This window comes from Maylandia zebra, linkage group LG8 (genome assembly GCF_041146795.1).
Source record: "Maylandia zebra isolate NMK-2024a linkage group LG8, Mzebra_GT3a, whole genome shotgun sequence".
NCBI classification, from domain to species: Eukaryota; Metazoa; Chordata; class Actinopteri; order Cichliformes; family Cichlidae; genus Maylandia; species Maylandia zebra.
In genome coordinates this window covers 16,078,878-16,097,469 of record NC_135174.1, presented here as the reverse complement: position 1 = coordinate 16,097,469, position 18,592 = coordinate 16,078,878, and the positions used below count along the sequence as shown (strand labels likewise).

General features: G+C 40.4%; 1 protein-coding gene across 1 annotated transcript in view; it reads left to right on the top strand.

Annotated features, from left to right (window-relative positions):
* The window catches only part of lrp2b (low density lipoprotein receptor-related protein 2b), a 43,175-nt gene that overhangs the window by 23,155 nt on the left and 1,428 nt on the right, over positions 1-18,592 (top strand). Inside the window, exons 51-75 of the mRNA XM_012916105.3 lie at positions 507-1,023; positions 1,348-1,503; positions 1,682-1,852; positions 1,986-2,209; positions 2,299-2,476; positions 2,568-2,764; positions 2,995-3,240; positions 3,688-3,816; positions 4,669-4,788; positions 4,952-5,068; positions 5,190-5,306; positions 6,728-6,865; positions 7,024-7,146; positions 10,836-10,964; positions 12,533-12,664; positions 12,772-12,897; positions 13,361-13,504; positions 13,747-13,912; positions 14,070-14,198; positions 14,733-14,953; positions 15,049-15,231; positions 15,581-15,700; positions 17,348-17,510; positions 18,154-18,217; positions 18,343-18,474. Coding sequence (XP_012771559.3) covers positions 507-1,023; positions 1,348-1,503; positions 1,682-1,852; positions 1,986-2,209; positions 2,299-2,476; positions 2,568-2,764; positions 2,995-3,240; positions 3,688-3,816; positions 4,669-4,788; positions 4,952-5,068; positions 5,190-5,306; positions 6,728-6,865; positions 7,024-7,146; positions 10,836-10,964; positions 12,533-12,664; positions 12,772-12,897; positions 13,361-13,504; positions 13,747-13,912; positions 14,070-14,198; positions 14,733-14,953; positions 15,049-15,231; positions 15,581-15,700; positions 17,348-17,510; positions 18,154-18,217; positions 18,343-18,474 — 4,142 coding nt within the window. The remainder of the gene's footprint in view (positions 1-506; positions 1,024-1,347; positions 1,504-1,681; positions 1,853-1,985; positions 2,210-2,298; positions 2,477-2,567; positions 2,765-2,994; positions 3,241-3,687; positions 3,817-4,668; positions 4,789-4,951; positions 5,069-5,189; positions 5,307-6,727; positions 6,866-7,023; positions 7,147-10,835; positions 10,965-12,532; positions 12,665-12,771; positions 12,898-13,360; positions 13,505-13,746; positions 13,913-14,069; positions 14,199-14,732; positions 14,954-15,048; positions 15,232-15,580; positions 15,701-17,347; positions 17,511-18,153; positions 18,218-18,342; positions 18,475-18,592) is intronic.

The window sequence follows — 18,592 nt, the reverse complement described above, 5'->3', positions numbered from 1 at the left end:
GTTGGCTAAGCAGGCCAATCTTGACCTTCAATGTTTGCACCAAAAGTCAATTTAAATTGAATCGAATTTTTTTTACAGTTTATAGAAACCAAAGATTTCAGTCAATCACCTCCAATCACTTCCAATCATGTGGGCAAAGATAATAAAATACACAATTTTAGTACACAATACTTTAAAGTCATGAGTCAAAGGTCAGGGTGACACAAATGAGGAAAAAGGCTCATTTGAGATTCCATTGGTTAATCTCCACATTTTAAAGCAATATATTAGTCAGTGGAAAACATAAGCACTGTCATTGTTTGAGCTCTTTTAAAACATTCTTGTTTCAATACAAAATTATACAATTTCACTATGATAAACCATCAGAGTTTTAGTATAGCTCTTGCCCTTCATGCAGAGTTGTGCTCTTTGAGTGCTCTTGTTACCTGTATTTTTGCTGCAGGTCTTAAAACCTCATCCATATTCTGTCTTTGCTCAGCTTCTCACTTTTTCTTTATTCTCTTTAGGAATTAATGAGTGTCTCAACCCAGCAGTCCACAAGTGCGCCCAAATCTGCACTGACACCCTCACCGGTTATTACTGTTCCTGCAACCCAGGCTACCAGCTCATGCCAGATGGCAAAGCCTGCGAGGACCTCGACGAGTGTGTCAGCACACCCGCCGTCTGCAGCCAGATCTGCGAGAACAGTTTTGGCTCATACCACTGCAAATGCGCCCCAGGGTACATCCGCGAACCGGATGGACGCACCTGCCGTCAGAACAGCGGCATCAACCCATACCTCTTGTATACCAATCGCTACTACATCCGCAATTTGACCACTGACGGGTTACAGTTGAGCATAGTCCTGCAGGGCCTGACAAATGTGGTGGCATTAGAATTTGATCACTATGAGAAGAGGCTGTACTGGCTGGATGTAGGGGCAGGAAAGATTGAGAGGATGCGCTTCGATGGGAGCGACAGGGAGACGCTGGTGAGCAACGATATAGGAGGAGCTGAAGGCCTGGCGCTGGACTGGGTTGGCAGGTTTGTAAAACAGGAGAAACCTAATAGATAATAATCTGTTACATATAAGTATTTAGGTCATTAAGTAACAAGAAGTGATTCGCACAATTGGAAAACAATTGTTTGCACATGTACTCCTATTTTATTTTTTATAACTAGCAAATCGCTCTCAGAGCACAAAATACATCCTGAGTAAACACACACATGCACACTTCCATATATAAAATAAAGAAAAAGAGAATATGAATGGGGTAATTTTTATTAACTTTGCATCTATGTGTTTCACAAACAACATCTTTTTAATTTATATATTTATTTAATTTTTCTCCTTCCTGTCTCCTGCAGGAAGTTGTACTGGGTGGACAGGTATTACAGCTCAGTTCATGTGATGGAGCTGGATGGGCGCTACCAGAAGAAACTGCTGTCGGGACACTTTACAGATAGAAATCACACCTACGTTATCACCAGACCTCGTGCTGTGGCTGTTAACCCTAAATATGGGTATTCACACACACACAGACACACACACACGCACACACACATACAGAGAAAATCTATGATTGACTCTAAAACCAAACGTGTGCAGTTGTTTCTGCCTCCCGGTTTTTAGTTGTTCCCATTCCTTTGCTTCGACTTTTCCTCATCCCTCATTCCTTCATTCCTGCCCTCTTTTGCCCAGATGGCTGTACTGGACCGACTGGGGTGACGCAGCATATATCGGCAGAGCTGGCATGGATGGAACAAATATCAGTGCAATTATCACAACCAAGCTGGAGTGGCCTAATGCTCTAACTATAGACTACACCAACAACAAGATCTTCTTTGCTGATTCCCACCTTAACTTTTTGGAGTGAGTTCATGAAGTATCCCACAGAACGTTTATTCTGTGTTGCACTGAATTATCTAAACATTGATTTCTCTTTATGTTTCTACATGTGAATTAATAACATTGTGTATAAACCTCCCTATTCTGTGAATCTTAGCTTTGCAGACATGGACGGCCAGAATCGGCACCGGGCCATCGCTGGCTCGCTTCCCCATGTATTTGCTGTTTCTCTATTTGAGGACTGGGTCTACTGGACAGACTGGAACACGCATACTGTGGAAAAAGCTCATAAGTACACTGGCGAGGAGCGTACAGTTATGGGCAACAACACCCATCGCCCCTATGACATTCACGTCTACCATCCCTACAGGCAGCCTCGAAGTAAGTATATGACAGCTGTGTGCTATTATATTCCCGGCATCACAATGGACGGCAGAAGATAATTTATATTTAATCGTCTTATTCCCCAGGTGAGAACCCTTGCTCGTCCCATGACCTGACCTGCAGTCATCTGTGTCTGATCGCGCCTGGAGGGCAGCGAGCTACCTGCGAGTGTCCCGATCACTTCATTGGTGTGGCTGTTGGATTTAAGATCCAGTGTGTTGCTGACTGCTCCAGTACCCAGTTCCGCTGTGGGGACAATGAGAAGTCAGTGTGACAGAAAGTCATGATACTTTACTGTACTGCTTATTAACCATCATTAGGGGTAAAAAAATTTTGTACATTTTCTTGTTCTTAGGTGCGTTCCGATATGGTGGAAGTGTGATGGTCAGTCGGACTGTGGTGATGGCTCGGATGAACCTCAGACCTGCCCACCTCGCTACTGTTCAGCTGGCCTGTTCCAGTGTCAAGATGGCAACTGCACCTACCCTGGCTTCCTCTGCAACGGCCACCAAAACTGCCCTGATGGCTCAGATGAGGATGCTGCTCTCTGCAGTATGACAGTTTCCTGAATCCTGAATACGAACTCTAAATAACTCAATCAAATAAAAATTGAACAGAAAAAAATACTTTACGTTTACCAGATTCAAGTTTTTAACTATGATTCTTTTAGGCCTTTATTTTTTCCTTTTTCTCTTTTTTTTTTCTTTCTTTCTTTCTGCTGAAAATGAAAGCCTGTTTTCAGGAAGAGGGTTCAATGTTAAACCTGTTTCCTGTCCTCACAGGCGATCACCGCTGCGCTGGAAACCAGTTCCAGTGTAAAAACAAAAGGTGCATTCCTGTGTCCTGGCACTGCGATGGAATAGTTGACTGTACAGATGGCAGCGATGAAGATGCGGAGACTTGCTCCCAGAAGACCTGCAAACCGGGAGAGTTCACGTGTGCAAACGGCCGCTGTGTGCCGTCAATGTATGTGTGTGATGCCCAGGACGACTGTGGTGATGGATCTGATGAGCCGTATGAAGTCTGCAGTGAGTGTTACTGTCACGCGAATTAAATATGTGCCAACCATGATTTCCTTTTCTTTCCCCCATGTCTGTCTGTGATGAGCACAAAAGGAGCAGCTTAATTGATAATAGCCGTGCACTTTGCAGAACCGCACGACTGTTTAATCAAGCAACGACTTATCTGTTTCAGAGATATACAATCGATTCAGACACAGCGCAGGTGTAACCTGGGTGAATTAATGAAGCTGCACGTAGTGTTGATTTTTCTAAATTTAAGTTGCACAGTCAATCCCTCCTTCCCCCTCTTCCGTCTGCTTCTAATTACTGTCTGTCTGGCTCTGTCTCAACTCATCCTCCCTCATTATTTCTCACCCTCTTGTCACCTTGCAGACTTTATTTTCGATCTTACTACTAATCTCACCACTTTCCTTCCATCCTTTGCCTGATGTCTCTGTCGCCTTGTCTCCACAGTGGGTCCAGACTACAAGTGCGATGAGGATACAGAGTTCTCCTGCAAGACAAACTACCGCTGTATTCCTCAGTGGGCCCGCTGCGACGGCTCAAACGACTGCATCGACAACAGCGACGAGGAAGGCTGCGGTCAGTGCTCATGTGTCAGCAGACGTGTCGGGGCTGTCAGACCAGCTGCATACTGCACATGTGTCAAAATCTTAAATTAGTTCCTAAAGATCTGATGATATTGTGGTGTACTTTAAAAGTTCAAGCTCTGCAATACTTGTAGTTTCTAATCCAGAAAAAGAAATCTGAATACCTTTACAGATCATTTGCACCACTCAATCATTAAATAACATATTTATTCGTTTCAGCCTTGGCTGTAGACGACTTTAAAGCTCCGGTTCCAAAGATTAAATAATAATGGGTGTAATGCAGAACAGTAAAAACAAATAGCAAAGATGCATCATTTTATAGACAGAAATTACACTGTAAGAAGGTGGTCACACACAATTAGTATTTATTAGTGAAAATGTATCAAGCTGTGTTAAAAAGGCTAAAAACCCATGAAGTTAAAGCTACAGTGTATAAGATATCACCACCAGATGTCAGTAGAATGCAGATTGCAGTCTACTGACAATGTCAGGAATAAATAAGCGTCCTTTTATTTATATTTCCATGTCTCAGAGCCCTGACCGCGATGACATCTTGGCCACTATTTGCAAGATTGTGGGGCTTCCACAAACTGGCGCCGACTTCTATGTATTTTTAATGGATTAATTCTAAGTTTATGAAAATGCATCAATCTGTTGGAAGCTGTAATAACACACTGATCAATTTATATTTATGAGTACAACCTTCTTTTATTCTATTAAGTAACCTAAAAATTGACACACTTTACCTTTAAGTCTTTGGTTTCAGCAGGTTAAAAATCTTATTTCCCAAAATGTTCTCATGACCACATGTTCAAACACCTTTTGTGCTGCTGCTTTATAACAGAGGAAGTGACCTGTGACCCTCTGGGAGATTTCCGTTGTGACAATCACCGCTGCATTCCCATCCGCTGGCAGTGCGATGGCTCTAATGACTGTGGCGACAGCTCAGACGAGAGAAACTGCCGTAAGTTTTTCAGTTCAATCTGTTTCAAAAAATGTCTTCTTATTAAAAATGTTTCTTCTGACTGCTTTTTACTCATGTAGTTTGAAGCCTCATATCACAGCGGCCACACATCTCATATTGAACACGTGTGTGTGTGTGTGTGTGTGTGTGTGTGTCTCTCTAGAGCCAAGGCCGTGCTCTGAAAGTGAGTTTCGATGTGACAACGAGCAGTGCATTCCCGGAAGCTGGACGTGTAACCATGTCAACGACTGTGGGGACAACTCGGACGAGCGAGACTGCGGTGAGCAGACGCCTCCTCCTCATGCTAACTCCTCGGCCTCCTTAAAATTACATCCAGCCGTAAACAAAACACACACGGGCGCAAACACACACATCAACATAACATCTTGGCTCTCTTCCAGAGTTGCAGACATGTCGTCCAGGTTCTTTCCAATGTGACTCGGGTCACTGTATCCCCGCTATTCTGCAGTGCGACAACCGACCCGACTGTCTGGATCTGTCAGATGAGACCAGCTGTCGTAAGTTTACAGCGTGAAAATTAATGGCACTCTGGGCCCCCGCAGTTTTATTTATTTATTTTTTTCTGTTTATATGTGTGTGAGGTAATTATTCAGGCTTTAAGGCTTCAAAAGAATGAAAATGTGGCACAACAGTCTAACAGCAGACAGGGATACAGTTTTTGCTTAAAGCTTAAATGAGGTGAGAAACACAATAAGATGGTTTAAAACTGCATATTAGTTTACCCCAGTAATTAAACCACAGAGTAGCTATACAAGATTTATCCTTTTTTCACATTTGAACACACATTGAATAATTTGGTGTGGTTGAACTTTGCACCTGTAGGGCTCTGGTCATCCAGGAAGTGAGATCAAACCATCAACTGCAGTCATTTCCCTGCATTCTTTCCTTTTCTCTCCAGTCATTTTGTTAACTATTATCCAATAAAGCCATAACATGATTCCAAATTGATTGTAGACTGAAAACCAGTCTTTGTTATGTGCATCTTGTAATTGCCAATTTTCCCAGATATTAAGATTAAATCCAGAATACCTTAGATAAATTGTAACTGCTATTTGAATATATGAAAGTTGGACAATTATACAAGCATTCCATCCATCAGAACACCCTTTTGGGTGGAGCGTTAAGGTATTCTTTCAGCTAACAGTTTAAAGTCAGAGATATGTCTGTTGATATGTTCCTCCAAGGTAATGTAACCAGGGTGGCTTCATTTGCTGTTGATGAAAGCTGCAAGCCATCCGTGTCTTCACTTTCCACACTTGGATTTATTCCTGTTTGCCCAAAGCGCCTCTGAAATGGTAACAGTGGGAATTCAGAGTAATTGCTGTATCCTTGTCTCTGTAAAATATGTAACCATACACTGAAAGAAAAAAAAGTCCCCTCAGCTCTTCTCGCATCCAGCAATCTCAGATTGTCTGTGATGATTGAAGAAAACTCTCTGCCGCTTGGACCCATCTGTTTTTGCCTCATCACTTGGTTCCCCTATGCTTTCTCTGCATGTCGTCCTTTGATTTCTGGGAACATGTCAGTTTTTGTTCTTCTGGTTGCCATGCAGCAGCAGCAGCAACAGCAGCAGGGCTGTGGAAGGAAAGTGGTAATAACATATTTGTAGAAAATAGAAAAATCTACCCACCAGCATGTCCAAAGACGGCACAAATCAGAGAAAAGTTACCAGCGATAATTCAAATAACTGTGGCATTAAAAAGAAAGTTAAAAGAAGTGGACCAACTTTGAAAAGGGGCAGCTTTAAGAGAAACAGTGACCAGAATGGTGTGCAGTGCTGGTTGGTTTTATTTCTCCACTGATATATCTCTTTAAGAAAGACAGTTTAAAACACGACCTTGGTAAAGAAAGGAAAATAAATCAACTGATTTTAGTAATAATGTGCAAACTATCTCTCTTATTTTCCCGATCTTTCCAGCTACTCGATACCCTGGAGGCCGTTACTGCCCTGAGCACCAGTTCCAGTGTGCGAACCACATCTGTGTGAACCAAGGCTGGGTGTGTGATGGCATTGATGACTGTGGGGACAGATCTGATGAGCAACTCAACTTATGCTGTGAGAAGCTTGTTATTTATTTTTATGTATATCTATATAGATAGGTAGATAGATGTGTGAGTGTGTATATATATGTGACTTTCTTTTAAATGAAAGTCACACACACACACATAGATATAGACATTGGGCTCAAGTCGCATTTGCTTGTGTTTAACCAGTGAACATCACCTGTGAGATGCCATCTCGGTTCCGCTGTGACAACGGCTACTGTGTCTATGCTGGAGTGCTGTGTAATAAGAAGGACGACTGTGGAGACGGCAGTGATGAGAAAGAAGACCTCTGTATGACTCCCACTCACACATTCCTGCAATCTGCATATTTTAGCATGACTAAAAATTTACATTTAAATGCACAAATCTGATCAGTTATTGGACGTAATTGGACGTAGAGTAATGGAAAAGGACAGCTGAACATTTGGCAATATAGAGGGATAAACATTGATGTTTTGTAGTTGCCCTCTGCATAAACTATGTTTAGTGTACTGTGTAAATATATGGTGCCCTGAAAAAGTATATGTCCCCTTCTCAGTTTTGTGTTTTTGCATATTTTTCACATTTACATCTTACAGACAATCAAATTCATTTTAACGTTAGACCAGCCAGAGGAAGTAGAGAATGCAGTTTATACTATCCTGGCCCTTTTCCTGTCTTCCTCTCCAACCCCAGCTGATTATGGCAGATGGTTGCCTCTTCCTGAGCCTGGTTCAGCTGGAGGTTTCTTCTTGTTAAAAGGGAGTTTTTCCGTCCCACTGTACCACAGTGCTTGCTCATAGGGTCACATGATTGTTGGGGTTTTCTCTGTTTTCTTTGTGTTATTTTAGGGTCTTTAGCGTGCAATATGAAGCATCTTCAGACAACTATTATTGTGATTTGGCACAATATAAATAAAACTGAATTGAACTGAAACTCAAGAGTACTGGGGTTATGTAAACACTCCAGCATAAAGAACAAACAACAACAAAAGAATAACGTTTTGGAGTGACCCAGTCAAAGTCCAGACTTAAATCTAAAGAAGCAACTTGAAAAACATATTGCCGCTTATCAGAATTTATCTCTCACTGCCAAGGGAATAATCACTTATTAGGTTTAAAAGAAGGGACAGAAGGTCATTTTTTTTCCCTTAACCATCATTTGAAAATAGCATTTTGTATTTATTGTGTAGTGTTAACATTTTTTTGTGATCTGAAACATGTAAGTGTGACAAATATGCAGAAAAAACAACAAAATAACAACAAAATAAATCAGAAAGGGGGGAAATACTATATATGTACTATATATATATATCTATATATAGATATATATATATTAGGGGTGCAACGATACACAAAATTCACGGTTCGGTTCGGTTCGATACTTTGACTTTGGTGTCACGGTTCGATATTTTTTCGATACAAAAAAAAATGTTCATGCCTTTTTAATTTGTCATTTATTAAAATTATAAATATATATTTTAACACAAAAGTACAGTTTTTAAATTTAACCCTAACCCTTGTGCGTGTTGTTTTTTAGCTCGTCATATTGCAGCCACAGAAATTCTTTTGTCCATGAAACCATAAAGCTGCACTTTCTTTTTGCCTTATAGTCTGATTTGTCATAACTTCTCCGTTTTGTGGTAAGCTTTTCTTTGGCTGTCACTTCTTCACCCTGACCTGTCTTATTTGGCTCAGCAGAACTAAAATATATATCTGTCTGTGAAGGTTCTCAATCATCCAGGTCATCGTAGTGAAATATATATCCTGCCGCACTCACATAAGCTCAGCGATTCTCTGCGCGATCAACCTCTCACATGTTTAAGCTGCGGGAGATTTCACTTGTCATGTTTGCATAGTAAGCTAACAATTAATAAGACTATGTCAGAGGAATTGGTGCACAAATTATCATCACTCACAGATCAGTGCTGTCGCTCTCTATACACAGTTCGCGCGATTGCAAAGTGAAAGCAAAAAAACAAGCGCAAATTCAAACACGATTTCAATATGTCACATATTGACAGTGGCTCACCCAATGACATAATTACCCAGCTACATTTCTGAAAGAATGCAAAAGCATTGACATATATTTTTCCTTCCTACAATAGCCCGACAGGCAGGGCAGAGATAGCCCCGGGACGTCGGGCTAGCGATATTGCGAGCCCTGTATCTGATTGAGGAATCACTCATCTTTGGAAAAGAGAGTTTATTACAGAGAAATGTCTCTTTCCAAAATAAAAGCTATACTATCCACTTCTTCTGGGCTATATTCTCAGCAGCATATTAAACATATCAGGTCTCCATAAGGAGAATCCTGTGCTAACAGCTGTCTAAATGACTCGGCTAAAGTTTGTAGCATGCATGCTTGTTGTTTTTGTCTTTGCACTAGGATGATGTCGGTGTAAATGTGCAGTCATATTCGTTGTGTTCCCACTAGTGCTTTCAGGTTAATCTCGTTGAAATAACCTTAACGCCACAACACGGCAAATCTCCGTTAACGAGCTACCCTATACAGAGGGGCTAGACGGCCAACACGTTAACGAGCTAACTGCGCTAACACACTAGCTCCCACCCATGTAATTGAGCATTGCATGGCACATCCAACATACTGTTTTACTTTAGTCCATGACTCACTTACCTTCAGGGTCATACGTCACATGAAAACCAAAATAATTCCAAACGCCAGATCTGAATGAGGGTGGGGAGGTCCACTTCTGTCTCGCTAGCTTGCCCTGCGCTCTTCCTTCTGACGATGCTGTCTGTGTTGAGCGCTCAGTGAATCTGCGTTCGACTACTCCGCCTAGGCTGCACTCTCGAGCCTAGGCGGAGTAGTCAAATGCAGATTCACTGAGCGCTCAACACAGACAGCATCGTCAGAAGGAAAGTTGATAAAATAAATTACAAATTTTGTATTGTTCTTTTTTTTTCTCCCCTTTGGTTTTCTTTCTTTCTCTCCCCCTCTTTCTTTCATTCTTTCCCCCTGTCCTATCCCACAGTCATGTCTGTCCCGTTTGCAACTGAAAATAAAATAAATTCATAATTATAATAAAGGTCAATCAAATGGACCAATATGATGATCCACTTAAAATAAATCCTCTTGGCATCTTTCTTGGCCTCAAGACAACAATTCTGATGGCTATAGATCCAAACGGGACACAAAAAAAAAAAAAAAAATTTGAAAAAAAATTGTATTGTTCGATACATATGCGTACCGAACCGAAAGCACTGTATCGAACGGTTCAATATCGATACGAATATCGTTGCACCCCTAATATATATATATATATATATATATATATATATATATATATAGATAGATATAGATATAGATATATATATATATATATATATATATATATAGATATAGATATAGATATATAGATATATAGATATAGATATATATATCATTCCTTTTTGTATGTGAACATAATCAGATTGCATATTAGTTTCAGCAAATGCACCTCTTATCATGGGATTGTCAGGCATTAGTCCAAACAACAATGCTAATCCTGAACTTTCCTCTTTAAAGCCAGTCAAATGGGAAATCCCAAAATGACATCAGTGCCTGCACAGGACACAAAGCTGAAACATAACAAGGATAAGGAATAAGTCTGTTGTATGGAATTGTTACACAATCAGCTTAAACATCAATCAGAGCAAATTATTTTGAGAGGAGATTAAATAGTTTGGTTCAGAGCAGAGGTGGACATTGGCTTGCTCATCTAAATCCACTTGTTTGTTGGCAGGAGACAGTAAAGATGTGCAATTCTGTGATACACAAGCATGAGTGAAAGGCGTATATGTGCATCACGAAAGCATGTTTACGCTTTAATCTAGTGGGAGGAGTTGTGTTTGAAAATTTAGAAGTAAAGAGCTTCTAGAAAAAGCTCTGAATTTAATCTTAGATAAGTGGAGGTGACGCTTTCAGAGGTGGGCTGTATACCCACTCAACCATTTCTGAATACTTGTGCTGATGATTCATCTCGACTGTGTCCTTCACAGGCCGCGAGCCCACACTGGCCCCCTGCACACTGGAGGAGTTTAAATGCACCAACGGACACTGCGTGCCCCTGCAATACGTGTGTGACCACAATGACAACTGTGGAGACCGCACAGACGAAATGGGCTGCAGTAAGTGCCACAACAAAAGACTTCTTCAGCTTCCTGGCAGGAGGACAGCATCGTCTTTTCACTTTAACTCAATGGCTGGAATTAAATGTTCCTGGGAAAAAACAGCATGAATCCTTTAGGACGAGTGATGATGGTGTTTTCACGGAGCTTTAATAAAAGATTTACGGTGTTTTGGTTCAGGCAGAAAAACGAATCCAAGCATTATATTGACCAAAACAAAAACAAATGTATTGTGCAATCAGTAGGAAATATGGCATGGATCTATGTAAAATATTACATAATTGAGATTATGTGCTCTTCTACAGAAAGAGGAGATATATTCTCATAATCAGAGAGAATTATAGGATAACAGTATTATAACTGTTGTCAAATTAATGAGATTTTTGCACAGCACAAATATAGATAATTACTTCAATATTCTAATGAAATTTGCCACCCAGGACATAATAAAAATCATCTGGTCTTTACTGGGTCCTAAAATAACTTAAACATAACCAGACATGAACATCAACATGACATGGTCTCATTATTTATTTAGCAAAGGTTAAGCTAAAGAAGCAGTAAGAACTAAAGGCCATCATTTAACAGCTTTTAGACCCACTTTTATCAGCAATAGTAATCATTTTCTGTATGAGTTTATTAGTCTTTCACGCCACTGTGGAATTTTGTCCCACTCTTCGTTACAACATTGCTTCCCTTCATTGAGGTTTGTGGGCATTTGTTGATGCACAGCTATCTTAAGGTCCCACCACAGGATGTCAAACTGGCTGGACTTTGGAGTCTTTTCTTTTTCAGCCATTCTGTTGTAGATTTGCTTCATATCATTGTCCTGTTACACAACCCAATTTCAGCCAAGCTTTATCTGTCAGACAGAGGAGTTTGTGGCTCAATGACTGCAACATGCCCAGGTTGTGTGGCTGCAAAATGAGCCCAGATCATGACCTCTCCACCACTGTGTTTAACAGCTGATATGCTGTGTTTGTTTGTCCATGGAAAAACATCTTGTATGTCAAAAGGACATTGTTCCTGAAATCTTGTAGTTTATTCAGTTGTAACTTTGCAAACTTGCAATGTCCTTTTTGTAGAGGAGACTGTTTTTCGGGCACTTCCATAGAAGACATACTTGTTCAGTCTGTTTCTAATTGTGCTGTCATGAACTTTAACATTTAACGTGTTAACTGAGGCCTGGAAAGTCTGAGAGGAACCTCTTGGGTTCTTTTGTAGTTTCTCTGAGCACTGCAAAGTCTGACCTTGGGGTGAATTTCCTAGGATGTCACCCTTTTAAAACACTGGCAACTGTTTAGCTCTTTTAGTGCTTTTTTTATATTGACGGGCAGCAGCAGTTCCTACTCTGAGCTGATGTCTTTCTTCCTAGCAGTGCTCCCAGCCAGTAAACTGTAAAAACATCTGCTTCTATCGAGGTGCTTACACATATGTTCAGTGATGGTGAATACATTTAACCAGATTACTGGGTTATATCTGAATTAATCTGCCTGTGTAAACTAAGCCTATAAGTAGCTCTTGCGTGTGGCTCAAAAGCTGTTTTTTGCACGTTGTCTGTCCTCCAGATTTTGGCCTCGATCGCAACTGTGACGAGAATCTGTGCCAGCATGAGTGCACGAACCTCGATGGCACAGGCTTCATCTGCTCCTGCAGGCCCGGATACACAGTGGACCCAGACAGCACCTACACCTGCCTGGGTACACACACTCATACATACATGTTTATGATAAATATACATGTCTAGTTAAATATCTGTTGGGTAAAACTCACACTCCTTCTGATCCTGGCTGGTGATTTTTTTCAGACATCAATGAGTGCGAGGTGTACAGCACCTGTCCTCAGGTCTGTAAGAACACCAAAGGCAGCTACGACTGTGAGTGTGCCCCCGGCTACAGGAAAGTGGGCAATGGCAAAATGTGCGAGGCTGTGGGTAAGAAACCGCTGGGTTTTCTTTGGAGCTGAGAAGACTTCACAGCTACTGAAATATATTTTTGGCCTCATTACAGTCTTCTTTCTCATCTAAGTGTGAAAAACAGATTCATCAATGATTTAATGGTGGGTCTAGTTAGCAGGCATGCCTTTTCTCTTGCTAGATTTGAAACAGCAAGAATGCTGTTGTAAGTAATAACTGTTGTTTCTATTGCTGTTAAAAACTACCTACATCATTTATACATTTCATATATTTTACAATGTATATTTTATAAAAAGACAAGTAGATGCAGGCCATACTGATTATTTTATTGGTGGAGAGACTCTTAGAAACTCTTAAAGACCTCAGAGACCAGCCTGTGCACCTTAATGAAATGTCTTTAAACAATAAGAATACACTTTTGATTGGTTTTTATATTTTTCAGTGACAAAAACATGTAAACATGTATGTGTGTGTCCAACAGGAGCAGCTCCCATGCTGCTTCTACCGGAGAACATTCGTATCCGGAGGTTCAACCTGCAGACAGAGGGCTACCATGACTTCATCGAAGAACAGGAGCACATCATGGCTCTGGACTACGACTGGGACCACAACAACACAGGATTCAGTAAGATATCCATTGATTAACATCAGTGCTGTGTGATACTATCGATCTGATACCAAGTAAATAAAGTGCCAGTATTGATGATATCAATACTTTTGACCTATAAAGACAACTTGTGTTGGTATTCAGGTCAGTATTAGCATTGGTATCGATAGTTTGACCATAATTAAGACTACCTACTATAAAAACCACATAGTACACCTGGGTGCACACAAATTACACCAACAACAAATGTGTTTTGTCAGGTATGGTGTATTTCACTGTTGCTGGTAAAGACGCTATGCCAGGCGCCATAAAGAGAGCATACATACCATCAGTGGACGATGGCAGTAATAACATCGGTGCTGCTGTTGATCTCGGCGTCAAATACATCACCAGCCCAGACGGCATCGCTGTGGATTGGGTCGCCAGGTGAGTTTACCTGATTACAGTAGTTCAGTGCTCTAATGCCTTAATCCTAATCCAAATTTATTAAAATATATTTTATTTACATTAAAGTTTTAGGGGGTTTGCCCATAAAGCACCAGAATGTTTTTCAGCTCTCTGATAATTTTGTTCCTTTTTTAAGAAACCTTTACTGGGCAGACTCCAAGCTGCAGAGGTTAGAAGTGGCCTTCTTGGATGGACGCTACAGGAAGCACCTTGTCAAGACTGACCTGGGTCACCCATCTGCTGTGGCTGTGAACCCACGACTGGGGTAAGATTGCACCTGTGTTTAGATTTTCTAAACACAGGCACACAGTCTGTTAATTTATATATCAAGCACAAAAACATAAGAGAGGAGCTCCCAGAAACACACATGAGTCAGTGCATATACAACAGAGTCACATAAAATCACAGAGTTCTCACCTCTTACACGCTAAATAACGACAGTATCTTTTATGCCAGAACCCAGTTTGCACTGGCCCATATTAGATGTTATTAGCGATTCAATGATATACCTTCAAGAGCAACATATGAAGACTGTACAAATATGAAACATCACAGGACTTCTGTGTTTGCCAAGATGACTGTGATTTTGTATTTGTGGACATAAGCAGAGATATCAGCTGAACATGCCGAGGTGGAGGGTCAACTTAGCATAGGGGGACTGGTTAGAAACCCTGCATCAGTATCAGTGTTGACCAAGATTTTCAAAATACTTGTAGTTTCAGAATTTGTAGCTGTCCTGGGAAATCTCAATGAAACGGTCTTAATGAGCCGTTATTTCATGTCCGTCATGTTGCTGCAGGATGCTGTACTGGGCAGATCGTGGGACCACAGCCAAAATTGAGTGTTCCTGGCTTGATGGTCAGGAGAGAAAAGTTCTTGTGTCTGATGGTCTTGGGTGGCCCACTGGCTTGTCAGTCGACTTCACCAACAATGACAGAATCTACTGGTCAGACTCCAAGGAGAGCCGCATAGAGTCTATTCTGCCATCAGGAGAGCAGCGTAAAACGGCCGTGTACATAGGTGATCCTAATTTCCTAATCCATCGTTCATATTCCAAACGGTTGCTGTTACTGGAGCTGAGTAAAACTATTCAAACATTTCTGCATCTCTCCCAGATGTAAGGAACCCCTTCAGTGTGAGTGTATTCGAAGACCATGTTTACTGGAGCACTCAGGAAAAGGGCGAGGTGTTTCGACAGGACAAGTTTGGCCAGGGTGACAAGATCAAGCTGCTGACTGCTGGACCCTGGCTCACCCAGGTCTCTGTGTACCAGCAGCAGAGATACAACACCATAGCCAGTAAGCTGCACACTCTCTCACATGTCCACAAATTGTGCATGCAGGGTTTGTTTGTTTACAGTGTGCAAAGCCTCTTCATTTGTATCCATTTTATTTCTGTGTGATATTACGTTAATAGTCCATTAAACGTCGTGAACATTGAGTGCTTTGACCCAGAAGAGCTCTTTTATGTTTTTTTGTGTGTTCAGCATTAGCAGTAATGTGCAGGAAAGTGGAAGAAGGCAACCATGAATAACAGAGGAACACATTATTATTCTATTAGCCACAACTGTAAAGAGAGGAGATTGCCTGGACAATGATGGTGATGATGATGAAACATGAAATATATGTTATTTATTTGTTTTTGCAGTGAAGAATCCATGCAAGGGAACCTGCAGCCACCTGTGTTTGCTCCGACCGGGAGGGTACAGCTGTGCCTGCCCCGAGGGCACCAGCTTCATCCCAGGCAGTAAAACTGAATGTGATGCAGGTGAGAAGAGGAGTTTTTTTTTAATTTCCTCTGTCCTTTTTAATAAAATAGTAGGCATCATGTCTTAGCTGGGAGTGCCAGCAGCTCAAGAGACAGATCATCTGTCAGTCGGAAGGTTGGCGGTAAGACTCCTGCCTTTTTTTGTCGAAGTATCATAGGGCAAGGCACTGAGTCCTGAGTTAAAAGTTCTTAGGCATAGGAAAAAGAACTTGTGTGATTGGATGACTGAGTTCTTAGACTGCTCAAATTAAGTAGAAAAGGATTAGAAGTATTAATGCATCAATTCATCATCAGTTGTTTGTTTTTTTTATTCTGTGATCTTTCCTGCAGCAATATTGACAACCTTTTATCACTTTCACTGTTATCTACACAGCATCAAATTAACACAGAGTTCAGTGAAGCTGGTGGGACTAAATAGAATAGATTAAATAGATTTAGTAAACATGTGTACTGTCATAAAATCAAGGGCAGTGTTAACTGTCGAGCTCAACCTCATTCGCAGCAGATCAGCCAATTTCTGCTGGGGTTCACATCAGCTGGTAGCTAATAGTGAGGATAATATTATTTCACCATATTGATGTGACATTTTTACTGTAAATGTATTCAGACTTTTATTTTGTGACATTACTGTAACACGTCCTTCCACAGCATGTCTTTTATCCTGTCTTCCTTCTCACTTCCTGTTAAAAGGGAGTTTTTCCTTCCCACCGTTGCCAAAGTGCTTGCTCATAGGAGGTCGTATCCTTGTTGGGTTTTCTTTGTATGTATTATTGTAGAGTCCACCTTACAATATAAAGAGCCTTGATGTGAGTGTTGTTGTGATTCAGCACTGTATAAATAAATTTGATTTGAATTGAATTTTTATATTAGTGTTACATGAACTGAAATTTTGAGCAGGTGTGAGAGACCAACAGTAAATGGGAGAAAGGATAAAGGCCACTGTTCTGCCTGGTTCTGCTTGTAGTTTCTTCCCACTGTCACCAAGTGTTTGCTTAGAAGGGATTGTGGCTTGGGGCTTCTTTCTAATATTGTAGTCTTTACCTTACAATATAAAGCACCTTGAAGGGCCTGTTTTTTGAATTAGTGTTACATAAATAACTAAATAAAGTGACTAAATTAAGCTACACCGTATCATCAGTACTGATGTCTCAGTAATGATTGTTTTCCTGCCATAGCACAGTAAAAACCTCTCAATGTTATGATTGTTCAGGGTTTGATCCACCACCCACCATGCCGCCTCCCTGCCAGTGTCAAAACGGAGGCACCTGCTACTTTGATGACAACAAGGCTCTCTGCATGTAAGATTGTCTTTCCTTTTTTTTTTCCCTGCCAGCTGTCAAAATAAAACATTGGATTAAATTGCTGTGTTAATGCTGGTGTTAATGTAATGTCAGTGAGATAAAGTTAAACCATTGGCAGTGTTGGAACTGTTATGTTAGTGGTTTGCTTTTTGTACAGATGTCCTTCAGAATGGAAAGGAGATTTCTGCGAGATAAGCGTGTTCCATGTGATTGCATCATCAGGTATGTTCGATTTTAATTAAAGAAAAATAAGATAATAACAAAATAAAAATGTCCTTCTAATTCTAACGAGCTTCTTCATACGTCACTTCTTGCCTGCTTGCCTGCCTCTGTCCCTCCCTGGCAGTTGGAATAGCCATCGGGGTAACGGTGGCGGTTGTGGCTCTGCTGGTTGCTCTGGTCTATGCTGCCAAGAAGAAGTCGAATCTGGCCGAGAGTTTGCGGAACAACTTGCCAAGCATGCCCAAAATGCCCAGTATGCCATCAATGGCTAATTTTCCAAACTTCAGGTAAGATCGGAAAAGTCAGAAATTAATGAAGTGTAACATTCAAACACTAAAACTGGTTTTGTGTTCAGGAATGAAAGTAAAAAAAAACCCTCTAATCTGACAAAAATAATAATATGGTTTATAATTTTTTTCTGCTTTTTGGTGGGGAGAAACAATACAATTGAAAATTCACAGATAAAAACAAAACCTATTTTAGTATCATTTTAATCAGAACTTGTGCATACTGTTGGATTAACTGTTACAAAAACATTAAAAAAAATATTTGGTAATTACCGGTACTGTTAATTTTGAGCACCAGTTCCACAAACCTTACACTGCGTGATGGTCTAACAATGAGATTTAATAATGAAGAAATTCATAAGTAAACTTAAAATCAAATGGGAAAGTAAATAAACAGTAAAATCACAACAATGATAAATACGCACTTTTTTTTTACAAAATTTTATTACAAATATTAAAATAATAAGAATAAGAATTCATATTTCATTTTGATATATTTTAACATTTTTATTCAATATTCAATAGCACTCTGAATAAAAATGAATATAAAAGCAGATCCATTCATTGTATTTAAAGGTTGTTGACAGAGCATTATCAGAATATGCTAGTATGATATTTACATCCAAATAATAATACTTTGCAGGAATGGTTCAACCCAAAATGGCATGAAAAGAGAAGACAATGAAGGCCTGCAGAATGGAGAGGCGGTCAGTAGCAAAACAAAATATATTCGTTAACTGTTTAAAAATGCTTTGTGAGATTTAATACAGATTATACTTTCTTATCCTGTCTATGGTGATCCATAACGCTAATGTGTGCTGTGTGATGTCAGGTCCCCTGTACGTCCGTATTCACGGTGGAGACATCAGGGAAGAATTTTGAGAACCCAGCGTATGAAGGTGGAGAACCGCTACCCTCCAACAACTTGCCTAAAGCCACCTCCGCTCCTATGGCAACAAATGAGGTGAGTAAACAACAACACTGCTCTCCTGTGGACTTTGATTCCTCTCTATTCCTTTTTATTTCATGTCTGCGTCTAACAATTCCCCTATGAATTATGCTCTTGTGCTCAGACTTTGTGT